Raw genomic sequence first — 16,791 nt, forward strand, 5'->3', positions numbered from 1 at the left:
ACTTCCATCTTGTTTAAAACCATGATGTTTTCTCTTTCTTGTTTGTCCCTAGCAGTTCATATTGTACACTGTGATAGGGGTTTTGCCATAGAAATGGCATGAAAACACATAAACATAGCACAACTATTTTCAGTGCAGGAAACTCAAAACACATGACTGTGCCTGAAGCAGCATAAAGGGATGGGAAACATTCTGATCCTGGTCTGGACTTCTGAGTACTCTCTTGCTGCTCAGTTATGTAGGCATGCTTCTGGGTTTGGCTTGACTTCAAATTTAATGGAAACAAAAATCTTGTTGTTACAGGGTCTAGATGATGAATATCAAGAAGAAGGACATCTACTAGGACAGTATATGTATGATCAAGAAGGAGAGCCACTACAGATGTTTCCAGTGATGGTAAGTCTGGATGGTATGACTTAAAGCATCAGGAGAAAGATACTTGTGCTTTCTATGGTGGGGCACAATGAGCAGTGAAGGAAAAAGACCTCACTCTGTTGGGCTCTGTAGAAACCAAGAGGGAAAGCATCTGCCACACGCTTCAAAACCCATGGCCTAAATAGATGAGAGAGGAGGAACGGTTTGTGCTGTCTGGACACAGATGGTGTGGCAATGCTGAACGCATGGAGAGTCTACTTCATGCTGCTTCTGACACCTTTCATAAATAACAAGTTGTAAGGCAAGGAGGGTGCTGCTCAGAGCAGCAGGAAGATCCCAAGGCATTACTCAGTTTTACTAATAAGACTTGGTAGTTGCAGAAATCTAAGCAAGCAACTTCAGTTGCACCTGATTACTAAAACCCTAACTCTGGTTTGTGTATTTGCTTTTTCCTTCTCCAGGAGATAAGTGAAAACGCATTTCAAATAGTGGAACTGAGAATTCTTTCTAACTGGGGACATGCAGAGTACACGTGCCTGTATCGGTTCAGAGTGCACGGCACACCTGCCGAGTGAGCGCCTGTGCTGCAGCTCGGCAGGGCCTGCTGCACACTTTGTTCTCCATTTGTATATACCGGGAAGCCTACAACACTAGAATCTTTAAAGGATGAGGATGCGAGATGATCACTTGCAGAACTGTTGATCCTCTGATAAGGGCAGAAGAATGTCAGCAGAAGTGTATGAAAAATAATTTCCATTTGCTCTAATGCTCAGCTTGTCATTGCCAGTTAGCTTTATATTTTTGTGTCTATGCTCAGAGAAATAATGCATGCAAGCTACTCTGGTTCATAAAGCCCAGTTGGCAAAAAGGTGGCACCTATTTTACTACAAATGAATGTATAGGGGCTTTTTTAAAGAATAAACCACACTTTCTGCAACTAGGAATCTGGTTTTTTTTTTTGTTTGTTTTTTAAAAATCCAGGACTTAACTGCATACTTCAGTTAGCTTGGCACCATGAGCCAAAAACTGTGGTTCACTTTCAACACTGACTGTGGCAAAAGGTGTCCTTTAGTTGACCCTTGCTTTTGACCTTGGTGATGGATCCAAAAGGGCAGCTTTGATATGTATTGAATATAATAAATATTACTATCAGGGAAAAGTTAACCAAAACCAGTTTAAACACCAGCGACTGAGAATGCTTTACTGTAACTTGAGGCCATGAATTGCTCTAAAAGTCAGGGATAACTTTAACTGAACTTATATTAAAGGTTTTTACTATAGCAACTTGGCCAGTTTGTTCTTTAATGTCAATTACAGATCAGTCTCAATGCACTGACAAGCTGAGACACCTGCTAAATTGCTTAGTAACCTTTAGTATACAGCAGTCTAACAATCTTAATTTGTCAAGATTGATCTCTCTGGGATGAAAATTCCTTAGGCTGGTTCGTTGTGACACTGGATAAATGCTGTACTGTGAGAATACAGTATGTGGAAAACATGAGTGGAGTAAAGCCCACTGCTTCACGTGACAAGCAGGACTTGTGCACAATACTGTGTGGAAACACCCAGCCAGTCCTTGGGCTGTCCCCAGAAACCTTAGCCGGGTCTAAGGAGATTAGCGTCTCGCTCTCAGAAGCAACGTTTCCATGTAGAATGAGATGAAGCTGCTTATTGCCCCCTTTAGGATGGTTACTTGGAAGAGCCTTGTCGGAAAAGATTCCTGAAATGTATTCAGAACTTTTCTCTTGCTGTTGTAAGACATTTTATAGTTACACATGAACTGTTAACCCAGGGAACCGCTGACTGGTTATGTATATTGCACAGCAGTCCTCAAATGTTTTGGATTAAAAAGAAGTCTCCATGTAAAGAACTCTTTTATTTTCACTTGACCTAGAGTAAGAAGCTATGGCCTATGCAGAGGAGCTAGGTGACAAATGTACAGGTGTTTTCATATTATAGGTTACATATTTAAAATTAGAATGATCCTGTATAAATTGAAATTAGGTAGCTGGGGTGGGAATATTTTGAATAACACTAACTTATTTTTTAAAAAGCAAGATAGGACTTTGTGCAATGTATTTTTGTAAATGCTTTTCAAAATGTCTGTTGTTCTTTGCTGCCTCCAAACTGACACGATGCTATTGAGATGTTTAAATAAAGAGTTTTAATTTTTGAAAGTGCATGTAATATTTGAAAGAAGAAATAAAGCTTCTTTTTCTGTAGTTCTGAGCACCTCCTTAAATATCTAACATGAATGTAACATTGAAAACCAAACACCTGCCCTGGTGCCTGATAGGCTGTCAGACTCAGGTTTCCCCAGGCCTTCTTCCCAAATCTCATCAACCTCTCTCCCCATCTTCCTTCCTCTCTGTGCTACAGCGTGTGTGTGTGTGTGTACCTGAGAAGGGTAGCAGGACCCCAGGGCCTGGTAGAAGTGCGAAACGCCCAGGGCTTGCTTTTCTTGGGGCCTGTGCGTGCAGCAGTGCTTTGGGCTGTAGCGCCCACCAAGACATAATTTCACCTGTTTTATTTTTCATACGGTTTGAAATGCTGGGGAGACGTGTTTGGTTTTGAGTCCTCTTTCCTCGGCTTTGTCACCCGCTCCCTGCGGGGTAGCAGCACGCTGCTCGGCGTTCCCCCTGCATTCCACCCCCCTTTCTCCGTGGGTACGGGCCGACTCTGTGCCACAGGACTCGGCCTCCGAGCCTCAGCCGAGTCCCATTAACTCCGCTTCTAACCGGCAGACCCGTCCCCGCCCCTGGGTCTGCGCAGCCGCTCAACGCCCACGCAGCCGCTCCCCTCTGGCTGAGGCCGGGCCCCGCTCACGCCGCCCCCGGCCCGCCCCGTGACGCCGCGCGCCTCCGCGCAGCCGCGCCACTTGAGCCTCGCGGGCCGCCGTCGGTGGGCGGAAGCCGGGCGAAGCCGCCCGCGACGTCGCGCCGGGGCTGCGTGCGTCCGCCTTTCCCCTCCCTCGCCCTGCTCGGCGTTGATGGCGGCGGCGATTATGGCGGCGGAGCAGGAAGCCGCGAAAGGCGGCGGCAGGAACCGCGGCGGCGTGCAGCGCGTGGAGGGCAAGCTGCGCGCCAGCGTCGAGAAGGGCGACTACTACGAGGCGCACCAGATGTACCGGACGCTCTTCTTCAGGTAGGGCCCGGCCTGGCGCGGCCGCCGCGCCGCCCCTCCCCCGCCCGGCCTTCCAGAGCCTTCCCACGCACTGTACCCCGCTGCCGCCCGCCGCGCCCGCACTCGCTCGCCATTGGCCGCTGCCGCTGTCCATCTCCGCCTCCGGCGCCCTCATTGGGCCGTGGGGGGGCGGGGTGGGGCGGGTACGTGCCGCGGACGGTAGGGTGAGCAGGGCCCGGGCCCGGCCTGGGGGGTAGTGGCTGCGCCGCGGTTCTCCTCGGCCCGGCCGCCTTTCCCACCCGCTCCCCGTCAGGCGAAGTCGCCACTGCAGGACACAGCAGCCCTGTGAAGGGGCTTGGGGCGGCGCGGGGAGCCGCTGCTCGGCGGGGCTTGAAGGTGAACTCGGACCGCGGTGCGGTCAGGCCCGTCCCGGCTGAGGGAGGGGGCGACGGCAGCGACTCCCCGCCGCCGCCGCCTCCCGGGAACACACCGTCGCGCCGACGTGCGGGGATGGCTTGCGTCACACTGTCCAGAGGTCACAGACAGAGCTCAATTTTGTCCCCCGTCCCCAAAGGTGTCTTGGTGGTCCCACGTCCCGAGGGAACTGAGCAGGGATGGCCCCGCTATGTCTCCCCGGAGGCTGCGGCCTGGGCCCTTGCCGTGCCCCTGCCTCCAGGACCGTCCCATGAGTCCAGCAAACACCTGCTTAACAGTCTCTGGTTTGGCAGTTCATCTTAAACGTTACCCTGGCTCTGGAGTGTATTGTTTTGAAGGTTTTGGATTGATGACCAGTCAGCAAAGAGGCAGGGCTACTTTGTTGCATTACAGTCATCCTCTGATACCACATTTAGGAAAGGGCAGCTCTCAGAATTGCAAGAGTCGTGGCATAGAGGAATGTTGTTAGTTGGTGTGATGTTTGTGTATGTGACAATGCCAAAGTAGAGCAGGCGCAGACATTTCTTTAGGAAATACACAGCCCTTGATGTCACCAGAAACTTAATTTTATCACAGACCTTTCTTAGATTTCTTTATTGCCTTTTTCATATCCACTGTAACTTGGCAGTGGTCTCCCTTTATCTCATCAAAATATAAAATGCAGGCCTTTGCTTTCAGGGGCATGGAATGATGATGTCTTTAGGGGTTTCTTTGGTCAGTCCCAGCTCTGTTTACTCATTCTGCTAGGGGAGGGCATGTGGGAAAGCTCTCTTCACAGTCTTGGTAGCTCACTTGTGTGTCAGCTGCCCTCAGAGCTCCTCTGAGTTGGAAAGAGAGCAAGCCTGTGAGTATGCTCTGGAAAACAGCAGCAAGGTATGCCTGGAGGAGAGTCCTTGTGCAGTTTGTGTACCTTAGATAGCCTGCCCTACCAAGCACCGTTAACTTAAAGCAGTTGTGTTCTGTAGCAGCCTGATGGGATCAGCAAGGGCACCATCTAGGCCTTAAGGCTGAGACTGTATTTGAGAATAAATCTAAGACAAAGGATGGCCTATTTTATGGTAAGGATTATGTGACGGCTGCAGTGGCAGAAGATGACTTGGCTCAGCGGGTCACTTCTCATCCAGTCTTCTAAATGTATTAACTCACATTCTTTGCTTAAGCCTCCCTGAATTAATTTGGAATCAAAGAGCCCGCCTTTTTCACTTCAACTGCAAGAGACAGAAGGCACTTAATTAAATGAGAAGGTGACATTTGCATAGCTGGGAAGAGGGTTTCCTTCTAGGCAAAATGATGTAATGAGACGATGAAACTTGTTTGGAAAGTCACTGAGGCCAAAAAAGAGTCCTGGATCATCTTGTCTGTCCTCTGTAGAACCTATGTTAAATGTCAACAGTTTTCCAGAGACACATTAACAGGGAGTGAGACAGGCTCAGCTGCAGAACTGTAACTGGGATAGCCAGTGCCCACTCCTTTAAACAAACACCGGCCTCTAAAACATTTGTTCTGCCATCAGTCACATTTTATACTTGAAATCCTGACTCAGAGTTTCAAAAGTCATAAACAGAGATATGTTTGAGGGGTGGAAGAGGAAAGATTATTGCAAGCTTGCCTCGTGCAAGCTTCTTATCTCTACCTGTTGTCCACAGAGCAGGTGGAAAAACTGCTGTCCTGCCTGACTCTGAGCAGCGAGTCCAGTCCTCCTCCTAACAGGAGCACCTGGGCCAGTGCTGTTATGTGCAGGCTGGCTGGATTGAATTCTTCTCTGTTTATGATTTGGTGATTGAGTCAAACTTCGAAGTTTGACATCCACTCTCTAGTTAGATTGGTGCCTGATTTGCTGATGTTTGTGGGTGATTTTTCTGGTATAAATGAGCTGTTCCAAGATTTCAGTCATGGAAACGTTTCCCTCTTGTACTAAATGCCATTTAGCTCAGTGTAGTGAGTATTTATTTGTATTTAAAAAATCTTTTTAAATAAAACTGAGGTTAAAAAAACAGACCACAATTCTTTTAAATGTATTTTATATTGTAAAGCTGTTTTCAGCATCTTTTATTATCTGATATAATAATTCTCAGATTGGGAGCTCCCAAGTAGCGTTGGGAATCTACTGGAAGTTGAGTTTGTGAAAGTAGCTCTACACTGAGATTTGGAATCAAGCTCCTGGAAGCAAACCTGGATGTGAGGCCAGCTATAAAAAGGCAGGAGCTACCCATCCATTTGACTAACATGCAGAGCATTTACTCTGGTGATTGTAAGTCTCAGTTGTCAAGGATACTTACTCTGAAAAAGCTCAACATCCATTATTGCAGTTCTTTAACTGATTTGGGTAAAAGACGCTGGAGTTTTTTGGAAGAGAGGAGCAGGGTGAGAAGACTGTCTCCTCCCTTTCTTGTTAGTTCTGATTTTACCAGTAGGAATGCTGCAGAGGCAGGGAGGCTACTCCAGAGAGGGGTGAAGCAGGGGCACAGCATAACCAGGTGTCAAAGAGGACAAAGCCAATATTGGAGATACTAAAGCAGTGTAGGAGAACTGACACCTTTCCCCTTTGACATGAGAAAACTGGCTGTTGTTATTAACTGCTCAGAAAACAGACTTCTTGAAAAGCAGTGAAGAGAAATGGAAGTTGGAAAGTTGTATCTACTGTATCAGCTGCTTGTATAGGAAATGCTGCATTTATACATTGATCTGCAATTTATGTATTGATATCATTAATATTTACAAATGTCTAAATGGTGGGTGTCAGGAGGTTGAGGCATCTCTTTTTTCTGTGGTATCTAGCCACAGGACAAGGGGTAATGGAATGAAGCTGGAACACAAAAAGTTCCATTTAAACATAAGAAAAAAACCTATTTCACTATGAGGGTGGTGGAGCCCTGGCACAGACTGTCCAGGAAGAGTGTGGAGTCTCCTTCCCTGGAGGTCTTCAAAACCCACTTGGATGCATTCCTGTGTGACCTGATCTAGGTGAACCTTCTTCTGCAGGGGGTTGGACTGGATAATCTCTAAAGGTCCCTTCCAACCCCTACCATTCTACGATTCTGTGATATAGAGATGTGACTATCTAAGACCTTTAATTCCTGATGGTGATGATGTGCAGGAGGCTGCAATCACAGCACCATGGTAAGAGACTCCTGCTCTTGGGTGACCATTGGGAACAAATCCTTTTATTATTAATTTCTTGGTTAGCTCTTAAGTGAGGAAGGTGGAAGCTGCAGCAAGTGTGTTTTGAAGCATTACATTTGAGACACGAGACTTATTTCTTTTATGAATTGTTGACTCTGTAAAGTGTCACATGGTAAATCTTGCTGGCTGCTCTTGTCTCACTAGAGCCTGTCAGAGGCAGGCTGCTTTGGGTCAGCAAACGGCTGATGTTCCCTGGCAGAGAGTAGTTATGATCAGAGAGACTTTAACCAGTGGAAAGGAGACATGGGTGAGAAGACTGGAGCCCCTCGGACAGCATTCTGTGTGTGTGACACTGTCCAGGGTGGATCCCAGAAACTCTGACAGTGATGCCTTTGGTTTTGGTAAAGGCTCTAATATGACAGTCTGAGCAGTGTAGTTCAGGGTGTTTGTACCTCTTACTCAGTTGAACTCCTGGGATCATTTCCTTATTTCAGCCCAAATCAGGTTTGAAGCTCTCAGTTTTCATTGTTGTACTCTTTGCTTGTATTCCACCAAGTCAGCAGAAGAGAGAGCAGAAAACAAACTGTAGCTTGCAGTTAAAGTTACATCATTACTGAAACTAACCCAATTTAAAATAAATCCCTTATTGCCTTGATTTTATATTTCAGTGATCTGTAATCCTTTAAGTGTAAGTAAGTGTATACAACTTATTTAGTGGCAATTTTTAACAAGGTTTTGGTATTGTTTTCAGGTATATGTCACAAGGAAAACATGCGGAAGCAAGAGAACTAATGTATTCAGGGGCTTTGCTCTTCTTCAGTCATAACCAGGTAAGTCACTCAGTTAGTGTGGTTTGAGGGTTGTTATTCAAGATTCCAAGGGGTGAATGGTGAATTCTCAATGGTAAATGGTTGGGATACTTGCTTTGTAATCTTTTTTTATCTCTTTGTTGAGCCTTTCTCCACAAAGAAGGATTATGCCAAACTGGAACATAAAGCTGAAGTGTTTGTGAGCATCCAAACAATAGTAGCATCATTTGTTTTGCTTTCCTGGAGGCTCTTCTTGTGATGCCATCAAATTGCTACAATTATTTTGTAAGGGAAGGTTGAGACTTGATGCTCTGCCTTGCCTACAGATGTTGATAAAAGGATTAAGTGTGCCTCTGACAAAATTCTGGCTGACATTTTTGTTTATGTACTGATATGTTCACTCTGTAAACTATGTATGTGTCTGTTTTGTAGCAGAATAGTGCTGCTGATCTGTCCATGCTGGTTTTAGAGGCTTTGGAGAAATCGGATGCAAAAGTAGCAGATGACCTTTTAGGTGAGGCGACCTTTGTGCATGGTTTCATGGTGTTAGGGTGTGCCTTCACTTAACAGTGACTGTTGTTAACAGTCTTGGAACCTGAAATCCTTTTTGTGTCCCCTCTCACATGGCTAAGTGTTACCTTCATCTCAGAAGTGAACTGGGGGAACACTTCCTGAGAGAATAATGGATTCCCAGTAACTGTGTGGGCAAGCTTAGAGCAAACACGGCTGTCTTGTGGCATTGTCCTTTCCTGGATGCAGCATTAATGTGTTGTCTGCACAGTCACTGATGTCCCTGGGGCTTTGGTGGGTGGTGGTTTCCCACCCTGGTAGTGTGCACTTGTGATTCAGCTGTTCGTGGGGATTTTTTCTTGTCTGGCTGAGATTTGGTAAGCAGGCGATGCAGGGAGATCCTTCCTAAGAGCTGCTTGGCCAGACTGCTGCTGCAGCATGAACAAAGCACCCCTATTAACGTCCTATGGATGGAGACATAGACAGAGCCCATTCCTTGTTATCTAGATCAGCTCTGACATTTCATGTCCCATCTATGAATTCTGGCAGTGCTTTCCTGAGCTCCAGCCGTCTGTCCCTCACAGCTTCCCTGCCAATGGCAAGCAGTCCCATAACCTGTAGTCTTTCCTCCTTCTTGGAACAGCATGTTCCTCTGGGATATCCTGTCACAGGTGATGAGGCAGGGAAGCTGTCCCCAGCTGACTGAAAGATCCATGGTTGACTTGATGTATGAGAAGCAGCTCAAGTTCAATGTCACTCTTTTTTAAGGTGGCTTATGGAGGCCATTAAGGGAATTTAAAGACACGGTAGCACTGTAACTTAAACATTGTATCGTAGAAATGAACCAGAAGCAGCAGTTCATCCTATTTCTGTTGATGCTAAATATTTGTGAATCTTATTGCTTCTAGAAAACTTGGCTAAGTTGTTTAGTTTAATGGATCCCAATTCTCCCGAAAGAGTGGCTTTTGTATCCAGAGCACTAAAATGGTCTAGCGGGGGATCAGGAAAACTTGGACATCCAAAACTACACCAGTTACTAGCAATTACCCTGTGGAAAGGTAAGAAAAATCAACTGCTTTTTTTCTGTGTTTTGTTTGGAAAAGTGTCACTAGTGTGATATTGTAAAAGACCACATTTGGAAATAATTTAAGGAAGCTGGGATGGAAATGATTGAGTTCTGCTATTACCTCATTTTTGCAATAACTTAATCTCAGTGTTACCAACAAAAAAAACCCTGGGGCTGTGACTATTATTAGTGCACATCCAAAGCACAGCTGCTCTGAAGCTCACTGTGAAAGGAAGGCTGATCCTTTAGACATTGAGGTAGTTTGATTGAGTCATTAGGAGAAAAAATGATGGGGAACAAAGCTGTTCTATTGTGAGGGCTTTCTGATTTTAAATCCTGGATAAGCACGACAAAGATGAAAATACATCACCTAGCATCCACAACAGTCTCTGGATCTGTAATGAGGTACTTTTTAAGATGCTGACCAGCAGGCTTATACCAGAATGAATGCTGTTGCCTTTGATTTATGTCAGATTTTATCACGTGATGGGATGTAAGAGAAACCAGAAATGCACCAAGTTATTTGAATTGTGGATGACAGCCAGTTTTCAAAGTCTGGAGTTCGAAACACAACAAAGGTGATGGAGAACAGCTGAATAAATGCCATATCTTCTTGTGGCTTCTCATGAATTAATAGCAGTGCAAGGTGATGGTTTATTTGAATGTTTTCAGTAGCTGCAGAGGGATGATAGTGGTTTCCTATAACAATCCTGATCCAGCGGCCAACATTCCAGCTCATTGCCTTTCTGCATGCCGTAGGCAATCCCATAGCTGTTCTCATGGGACTTGTGTTAGCTAGATGGCATCTACCAGACTGAAAGGGAGGATTGTCCTCAGAGCATTTCACTTAGAAGCTGAGATACAATTAGGATAAGAAACAGTTGCAAAAACAGTTGAAAGTAAAACTCCCCGTTTTGTAGCTGTCCGCTCACTGTTCTTTTGAAGAGCAAAATACATACTTTTTCTTACTCTGCAGTTCTTGAGTTTCATCAGAAAAGGCTCAGATTTTTAAAACAAAGCTTTTAAATACCAAAAATTAGCAGCTATTCAGTGTCAGTCTGTCATCGCGGTGATTTTGCATGATGCTTTGCTTCATGTTAAGTTCTAACAAATCATTGTCATTTCTTGCACCTTTTTTTTCCCTGCATAATTACTGTTCTGTTCAGCATATGGAAGCAATTTTAATTTTGATAGTGAGAGTGGGCTAAGCTAAAAATGGGAAATGCCTTCTTTCTGTACACTGGGAAAGAAGGACACCAAAGGTGCTGTGTGACTTCTTGGTGCACACGCTCTCAGATGGAACTTCTCGATTCTTTTCCTAAGCACTGATGACAGTGCATGCAGTTAGATAACATATGTCCACAGCTCAAGCTGTTTGTCCCCGTGGCAGCTGTGTTTTGTGGTGACATTGAATAAACCCTATTTAATAGCAATTGTTCAAGTATATTTAGGGTGACATATTTATTGTCTCCCTTTACAGATCATCTGTAACTTGTAAAGGAAAAAGCTCACTCTCGTTTTGCTAGTTGTCTTGTTTATGTACTGTGTATGCAACTCTTGTTCTTTTACCAGCTGTAGTGTGCAAGCCTAACAATTTTGATTTTGTGTTCAGGTATGATGAACTGATTTCTTAAAAGCTGTTTTCTTTTTCCTTTTATAGAGCAAAACTATAGTGAATCTCGGTATCACTTCTTGCACTCCACAGATGGCGAAGGATGTGCAAATATGCTGGTAGAATACTCCTCGTCCAGGGGATATCGCAGTGAGGTGGACATGTTTGTAGCACAGGCAGTACTACAGTAGGTGTTCAACTTTTTGCTAAACTATGTTGCCCAGATGACACTGTGTTTGAGACTAATCTAATTTAATCGTGGTAACTATAGGTTAATCACGTGTCCTTCTCAAAAGAATCTCTGAAACTGGCCAGAGTGTCTGAAACTCACTTTGTGTGGTAACAGTGAGAGAAAACCATCTCATGTGTATGTTGAATTGGTCAGATTAGGAGAGAAAAACAATAATGTATGAAGATTGAAACCTGAAATCATGTTAATTGCCTGAAGAATTAATGTCATCTGTTTGACCCTGACAGCATAATTCTTAGCTTTGTTAACACCACTTTGTCTTATTGGGGCTTACCTTGATGTTCTTACCAAGACTGGACCTAAGCAGGCTCTATATTTGCCTTTAGTGCAGTTGTAGTACTTGCTCTCAGTCTCGTCTTGAGAGACAATTTGTCTTGGGTCACCCTGGTCTGTGAGCAGCAGTGCGATGGTTCTGGTTTGATAGAGTTGCTGGTGGCTTTCATTTACTTGAGGCATTTTTTTTGCAGGAGGTGGGAATGCAAGCTATTGCAGAGCTCATGTGCAATTAAGGTTGACAAAGCTAATTTTACTGTGTTTAATCAGCTGATGGCTTTCTTCAGTCAGGGAAAGCAGCTCTTGGAGGAGTCTGAGGAGGAGGTGGAGACAGGACTCTGCAGCAGGGAATCAGGGAGAGAGTAGGTGTTGGGGGAGAGGGAGGAGGTGAGAGCAAGTCTGTCTCTCTTTTGGCAGCAGTAAGCTGTCATGTCAGATTTGTCCTGCTTTCTGTAGCTGGTTGCTACAGACTGCAGTGATTTTTGAGCAGTAGAAAATCCTTTATGGAAATCCAGTATATGCAGGACTCTTTAAACAATTTAATGGTGCTTTGTTCTGGAGGGGAGGAAATTTTGGGGAGAAGTTATTAGTAAGAGATTGTTTTTTTCAGTACTTATACAGCACTGCTACTGCATCCTTTACTGACCTATATTTCAAATACTGTACTAAATCCTCTTACATAGCAGTTTATACCCTAATGAAGATAATTGCAGTTCCTTGCTCATCAGTAAGGCACAAGACCTCAATGCCCTTGCACATGTGAGGGTACAGAGTTAGAGGCCAGCCTGCAACCAAACATGAGTCTGCTCATGGCAGCCTTTCCAGTGCTTGCTGATGGCATTTGTCCCAGATAAAGCCTCTTGTTAGGCCTGTGGGACTTGCAGAGATTGCCAGTTAAATTAACTGGACCTGAACAGAGATTTGATCAGTTTGGGAAATCGATCTGTTAACCAGGGACAAATGGCTTGGGAGCTCAAAGTGGAGCTTTATTGTGAGACTTTTAGACATGTGTGTCAAACTTATTAGTGGTGTGATGCCATGTTATTTTGAGGTAATACTAATAGAATGACAGAGTCCTTGAACGTTGGCTGATACACGGTGAAAGGAGACATGTTTGGGAGCGGATGGGGCCAGGATAGAGGTCTTCAAACTGGTTTTTACCTCAGCATAGTAAACTCTGCACCAGTAAATGCAATGTCAGGTTTAATTTGAATTACACAGTGGCCAATCATTCCACATTTTGATTTAATTGATGCCCTCTTGCAGTAGCCTCCCCTGCATACAGTCTGCTTACATCTTGTTAAACTCCTTCTATTAATATTTAATGTCAGTTCTCCCTCTCAACCCAATTATTTCACATTGTTTTCTAGTAGTGATTTTCCCCCTTTCTCACTTGATAGCTAAGCTATCAAAGAGGTACAAAGATGTATGTCTCTACCAGTTAGACCTTTGCCATCAGTTTAAGCCTGAGATGGTTTCTGTGCACAGACGAGTTAGAGATTTTTGAGCATTTGGCCTTCCTTTTATCTCTCTGGTGTAAAGCTACTTCTCTGCCTTTTATTTTTAACTCATCCTCTTTCCTTTTGCAGATTTCTCTGCTTAAAAAACAAGACCAGCGCCTCGGTGGTTTTCACAACGTACACACAGAAACATCCTTCGATAGAGAAGGGCCCGCCCTTTGTTCAGCCACTGCTCAACTTCATCTGGTTTCTGCTGCTGGCGGTTGATGGGTACAGTCTGATTTTTCTCACTGTGTTCTTGGTTTCCTTTTCAGTTCTTACTGGGATTACATTTGTGGTTTTTTCCTTTCTAGAGGAAAACTAACAGTATTTACAGTATTGTGTGAACAGTATCAGCCTTCACTGAAAAGAGATCCCATGTATAATGAGGTGAGTTACTCAGAGTTGTAAACAGGATTTAACCTCCTGAACGAGTTAAATAGCAGACAATTGTCTCCTGTTTCCTGACTGGTAGATAGGAGTCAGTGATCTGGCTTGTGTGGCACAACTGCTGCCCGTAGTATTTCCAGCTGTAAACAAAGTAGCTGACATTGTTGTTCATCTTGTGTCATTTCAGTACCTAGACAGAATAGGACAGCTTTTCTTTGGGGTCCCACCCAAGCAGACGTCGTCCTACGGAGGATTACTAGGTAAGGTTATGCTCCAATTGTTTAGATACCACCAGTCTTTTTAGAGCAGCAGCTTATAGAAAACAGCAGTGCTGGAAGCAGGTCATTTGTTCTAATGAGTAGGTAATGTTTTTTCTTAGCCTATAGAAACAGTCCCTACTGTACAGTTGTACAGTTAATCTGTTGCCTGTGGAATTAATTTGGTGAAGCTACCAGACTTTTCATCCTTGAGAGGAGAAGCATGTAAATGATTTCTCTGGTAAATTTTTGACACTGTGGTATAACTTCCAAATCTAAAGAAAATTCTTGTGTTGAAGCTTAATTTCCTCAGACTTTAGGGGCTGATTTTCTTCAAGTCAAGTCTAGGACTGTGGTAGAGGTCTAACCAGTCCTAATACAAAGTAATGAATGTTCCCAAAGTAGAAGTTCTGAACTTAATACTGCCCTTCTATAAGAAATAAAAGGGAATAGAGAAATTCAGCCCTTTTTTCTTGGCTCTGAATAAAACGTGACCCCATTGAACTGGATTATTTTGCAAAACTGCATTGTTTGCCTTGAGAACTCGGCTTTTCTGTTGGTAAACTGACTTGAGGCTTTACCCGTGAGTATCAATTCAACTCATACCCAAAGTCTGATGAAAAACATGAGCATCATAGATCCCATCTGTAAATAACAGCTCTTCTGCAATACAGGCATCTAAGTTGAATAAAACGGGGAGAATGCACAAATGCCTCTGAGTCTCATCAAGTTCCTCATAGTGTGATTCAGACCATTGCTGCTTTTTGAGAGTTTCACTGTTGGAGGTGTCTCTTTCCTCACCTGGTTGGCATTTTTTCCTCCTTTTCCCCCTTAGGGTTTAACTACAGTATGTGACACCAGTGGCTTTTTTTCCCATGTACTTTTAGAGAAGGAAATGTATCAATATACAGCTTCCCAAATCAATACATTCCTAAGGGAAACTGGTGTGGGAATACTAACACCTTGCTGAGAGTCTTTTCTGTACCCTAGCAGGATGGGCAGAGAACAGTTAAAAGTTTTAGAGATGAGAATGTAGACCTTAATCAATGTTGACTGTTCTGTATTTTATTGCAGGAAATCTTTTAAACAGCCTGATGGGAACTGGAGAAGACGACGACACAGAAGATGGTCAGGAAGATAGCAGTCCCATCGAGCTCGACTGAATGTTGCTGTCATTGGGTGCCGTGTAAATCTGATGGTTTGATGACTCCAAAGACAGCTTTGGAATTTGAATCCTGCAGTTGTTTCTTGGTGCCTAAAAGGGCTCCTCTGGTCTTTTAGAATTGGTCGCTGAAATGTTTATAATGTTCGGTCTATATTATTTATGTTAAAAACAGAAAGAAACCAACAAAAAAGTAGCCAAATGAACCAATGGGAGCAGTTGTTAGCAGGTTTCTGATACAGCAGCTGGTGACTGGTTTCAAATATAGTCTTCTACGGTTTCTGATGCAGTATTCCCTTTTGCACAGTAATTCTGTCAAGTAATTCTCTGGGTCTCGTACCTCACAGTACCGTCTTTGTTACGGGAGCCTCCTTGACCTCTGCTACCTCCCAGGAAGATCTCCACAGGCAGGGTCATCAATTGAATCATTTATTTGTGAGGCTGGTGCCAAAAGTACTGCGAGACAAGCCAAGCAGCATAACTTGAGATGCAGGTCCAAAAGAGCCATTGACACCAGGAGCCTTCCTCCCCTGCTGTGAGTAACACATCCGCACCACCTTTCACTCACTCCCCTTGAAGCCTGGCCCTGGCCCAGCCAATACTTCCTGAAAAGCACAAGATTGAATTGCTCTCCAGTAAAAGCCCATCAGTGGAGTGCAGGTAATTGGCTTCCACACGGATCTGTTTTGCCTAGGTATAAAAATGTGGCTTCTCAAATACCTCCTGTGGCTCATGGCTCCGCTCCTTTGGAACAGATTCTTTCTCAGCCTAAGTTCACAACTGTGCGTGTAAAGGCCTTTGTAGTGAATGAGACAATGTGCCCCGAGCAATATGTGTGTGTGTTTGAACTGCAGCTCTATGGCAAGGAAAGGGATACTGCAGAACTTCTGGTTCTTTATGACATATTTATTTTTCTTGGGTGATTGATTCATTTAACACTTTCTGTAAAAAAAAAATACCAAAAAAAAAAAGAAAAAAGAATAAAATGATAAGTAATGGAGTAACTTCAGCCCCAGTGGTAGGTGTAGCTGTTCTGCATCTCCTCCTCCTCCTCCTCCTCCTGCTGGCTGCAGCACGGCGGGTGTCGCTGCTGCAGCGACCACATGAAAGGGTGGGGAAACGCTTTATTTTTTCACGATGAAAATAAAAAGGCTTAGATTACTAAACAGCAATCATGCATGGGGGAGGGATGAATGCAAATTTATTGACTGTATGAAAAAGAGAAAAGGCATTGAAAGGAAGACTTTGTGTATTGTGAAGTCTCAAATAAACACTTTATACCAGGATGTGTGATACTGCTGCTTCCTGAGGAGTTTGATGAGCAGAGATCTTACTCTCCTTGCTGTTTTGGGTTGGTTTTTTTCCCCCTCTTGTTTTTTTCCTGTGGGTCACCCAGCCCTGAGTGCTGCAGTCTTACCTCTGTGTAGCAAAGGCACGGCTTTAGTTGGGCGTTACTGTAATGTCTGGAGCAGAGGTGGATGCTTTGATATACAGCAGGTTCAGAGAAGACCCGACCTGGCATGATGCTGTGGATGTTTATATGCTCTGGGATGCTGGCAGCAGGTAAGAGCCACCTCATTTCATTGCCTGTGTCTGCCACTGGTCTTGGGAGCCACTGATGGTGTCCACACAGGTGTCCCTGCTGTCCCCCTGCTCCTGTGTTTGGTGTGTTCTGTGTGCGTCTTGTCCCGGCCAGGCCTGGCCTCCAGCAGCCCTGGCATTGTTCCTGGGTTTTTTCTGTGTCTGTGCTGAGGCTGAGCCCGAGTCCCAGGACCTGGGCACAGGGCTGAGCCAACAGCATGTCCATGGAGCAACTGGGCAACACACACATCATCCCAGCAGGAGGCACAGAATGGGTATGTGTGAATATGAAATAGATGTTAAAAGATACACACACACATGCATGG

General features: G+C 44.5%; 2 protein-coding genes across 14 annotated transcripts in view; both read left to right on the plus strand.

Moving 5' to 3' along the window:
• SUN1 (Sad1 and UNC84 domain containing 1) overlaps positions 1-1,343 on the plus strand; it is a 33,183-nt gene extending 31,840 nt beyond the window's left edge. For all 11 annotated transcript variants that reach the window (XM_061994377.1, XM_061994386.1, XM_061994379.1 and 8 more), the window contains 2 exons: positions 304-396; positions 837-1,343. In XM_061994377.1, the coding sequence (XP_061850361.1) occupies positions 304-396; positions 837-950 (207 nt within the window). In that variant the 3' untranslated portion in view covers positions 951-1,343. The remainder of the gene's footprint in view (positions 1-303; positions 397-836) is intronic.
• Positions 1,344-3,220: 1,877 nt separating this feature from the next.
• On the plus strand, positions 3,221-16,164 carry GET4 (guided entry of tail-anchored proteins factor 4). 3 transcript variants are annotated; one of them, XM_061993632.1, is made up of 9 exons: positions 3,221-3,519; positions 7,808-7,886; positions 8,298-8,379; positions 9,284-9,433; positions 11,147-11,240; positions 13,166-13,306; positions 13,390-13,465; positions 13,653-13,725; positions 14,797-16,164. In XM_061993632.1, the coding sequence occupies exons 1-9, from the start codon at positions 3,365-3,367 to the stop codon at positions 14,883-14,885; spliced, it is 939 nt and encodes a 312-aa protein (XP_061849616.1). In that variant the 5' UTR covers positions 3,221-3,364; the 3' UTR covers positions 14,886-16,164. The 3 variants fall into 3 exon arrangements, with proteins under 3 accessions (XP_061849616.1, XP_061849615.1, XP_061849613.1); XM_061993631.1 differs by having other exon boundaries at positions 8,301-8,379; positions 11,102-11,240; XM_061993629.1 differs by having other exon boundaries at positions 3,222-3,519; positions 11,102-11,240.
• The last annotated feature ends 627 nt before the right edge of the window (positions 16,165-16,791 follow it).

Source organism: Colius striatus, chromosome 3 (genome assembly GCF_028858725.1).
Source record: "Colius striatus isolate bColStr4 chromosome 3, bColStr4.1.hap1, whole genome shotgun sequence".
Classification (NCBI taxonomy): domain Eukaryota; kingdom Metazoa; phylum Chordata; class Aves; order Coliiformes; family Coliidae; genus Colius; species Colius striatus.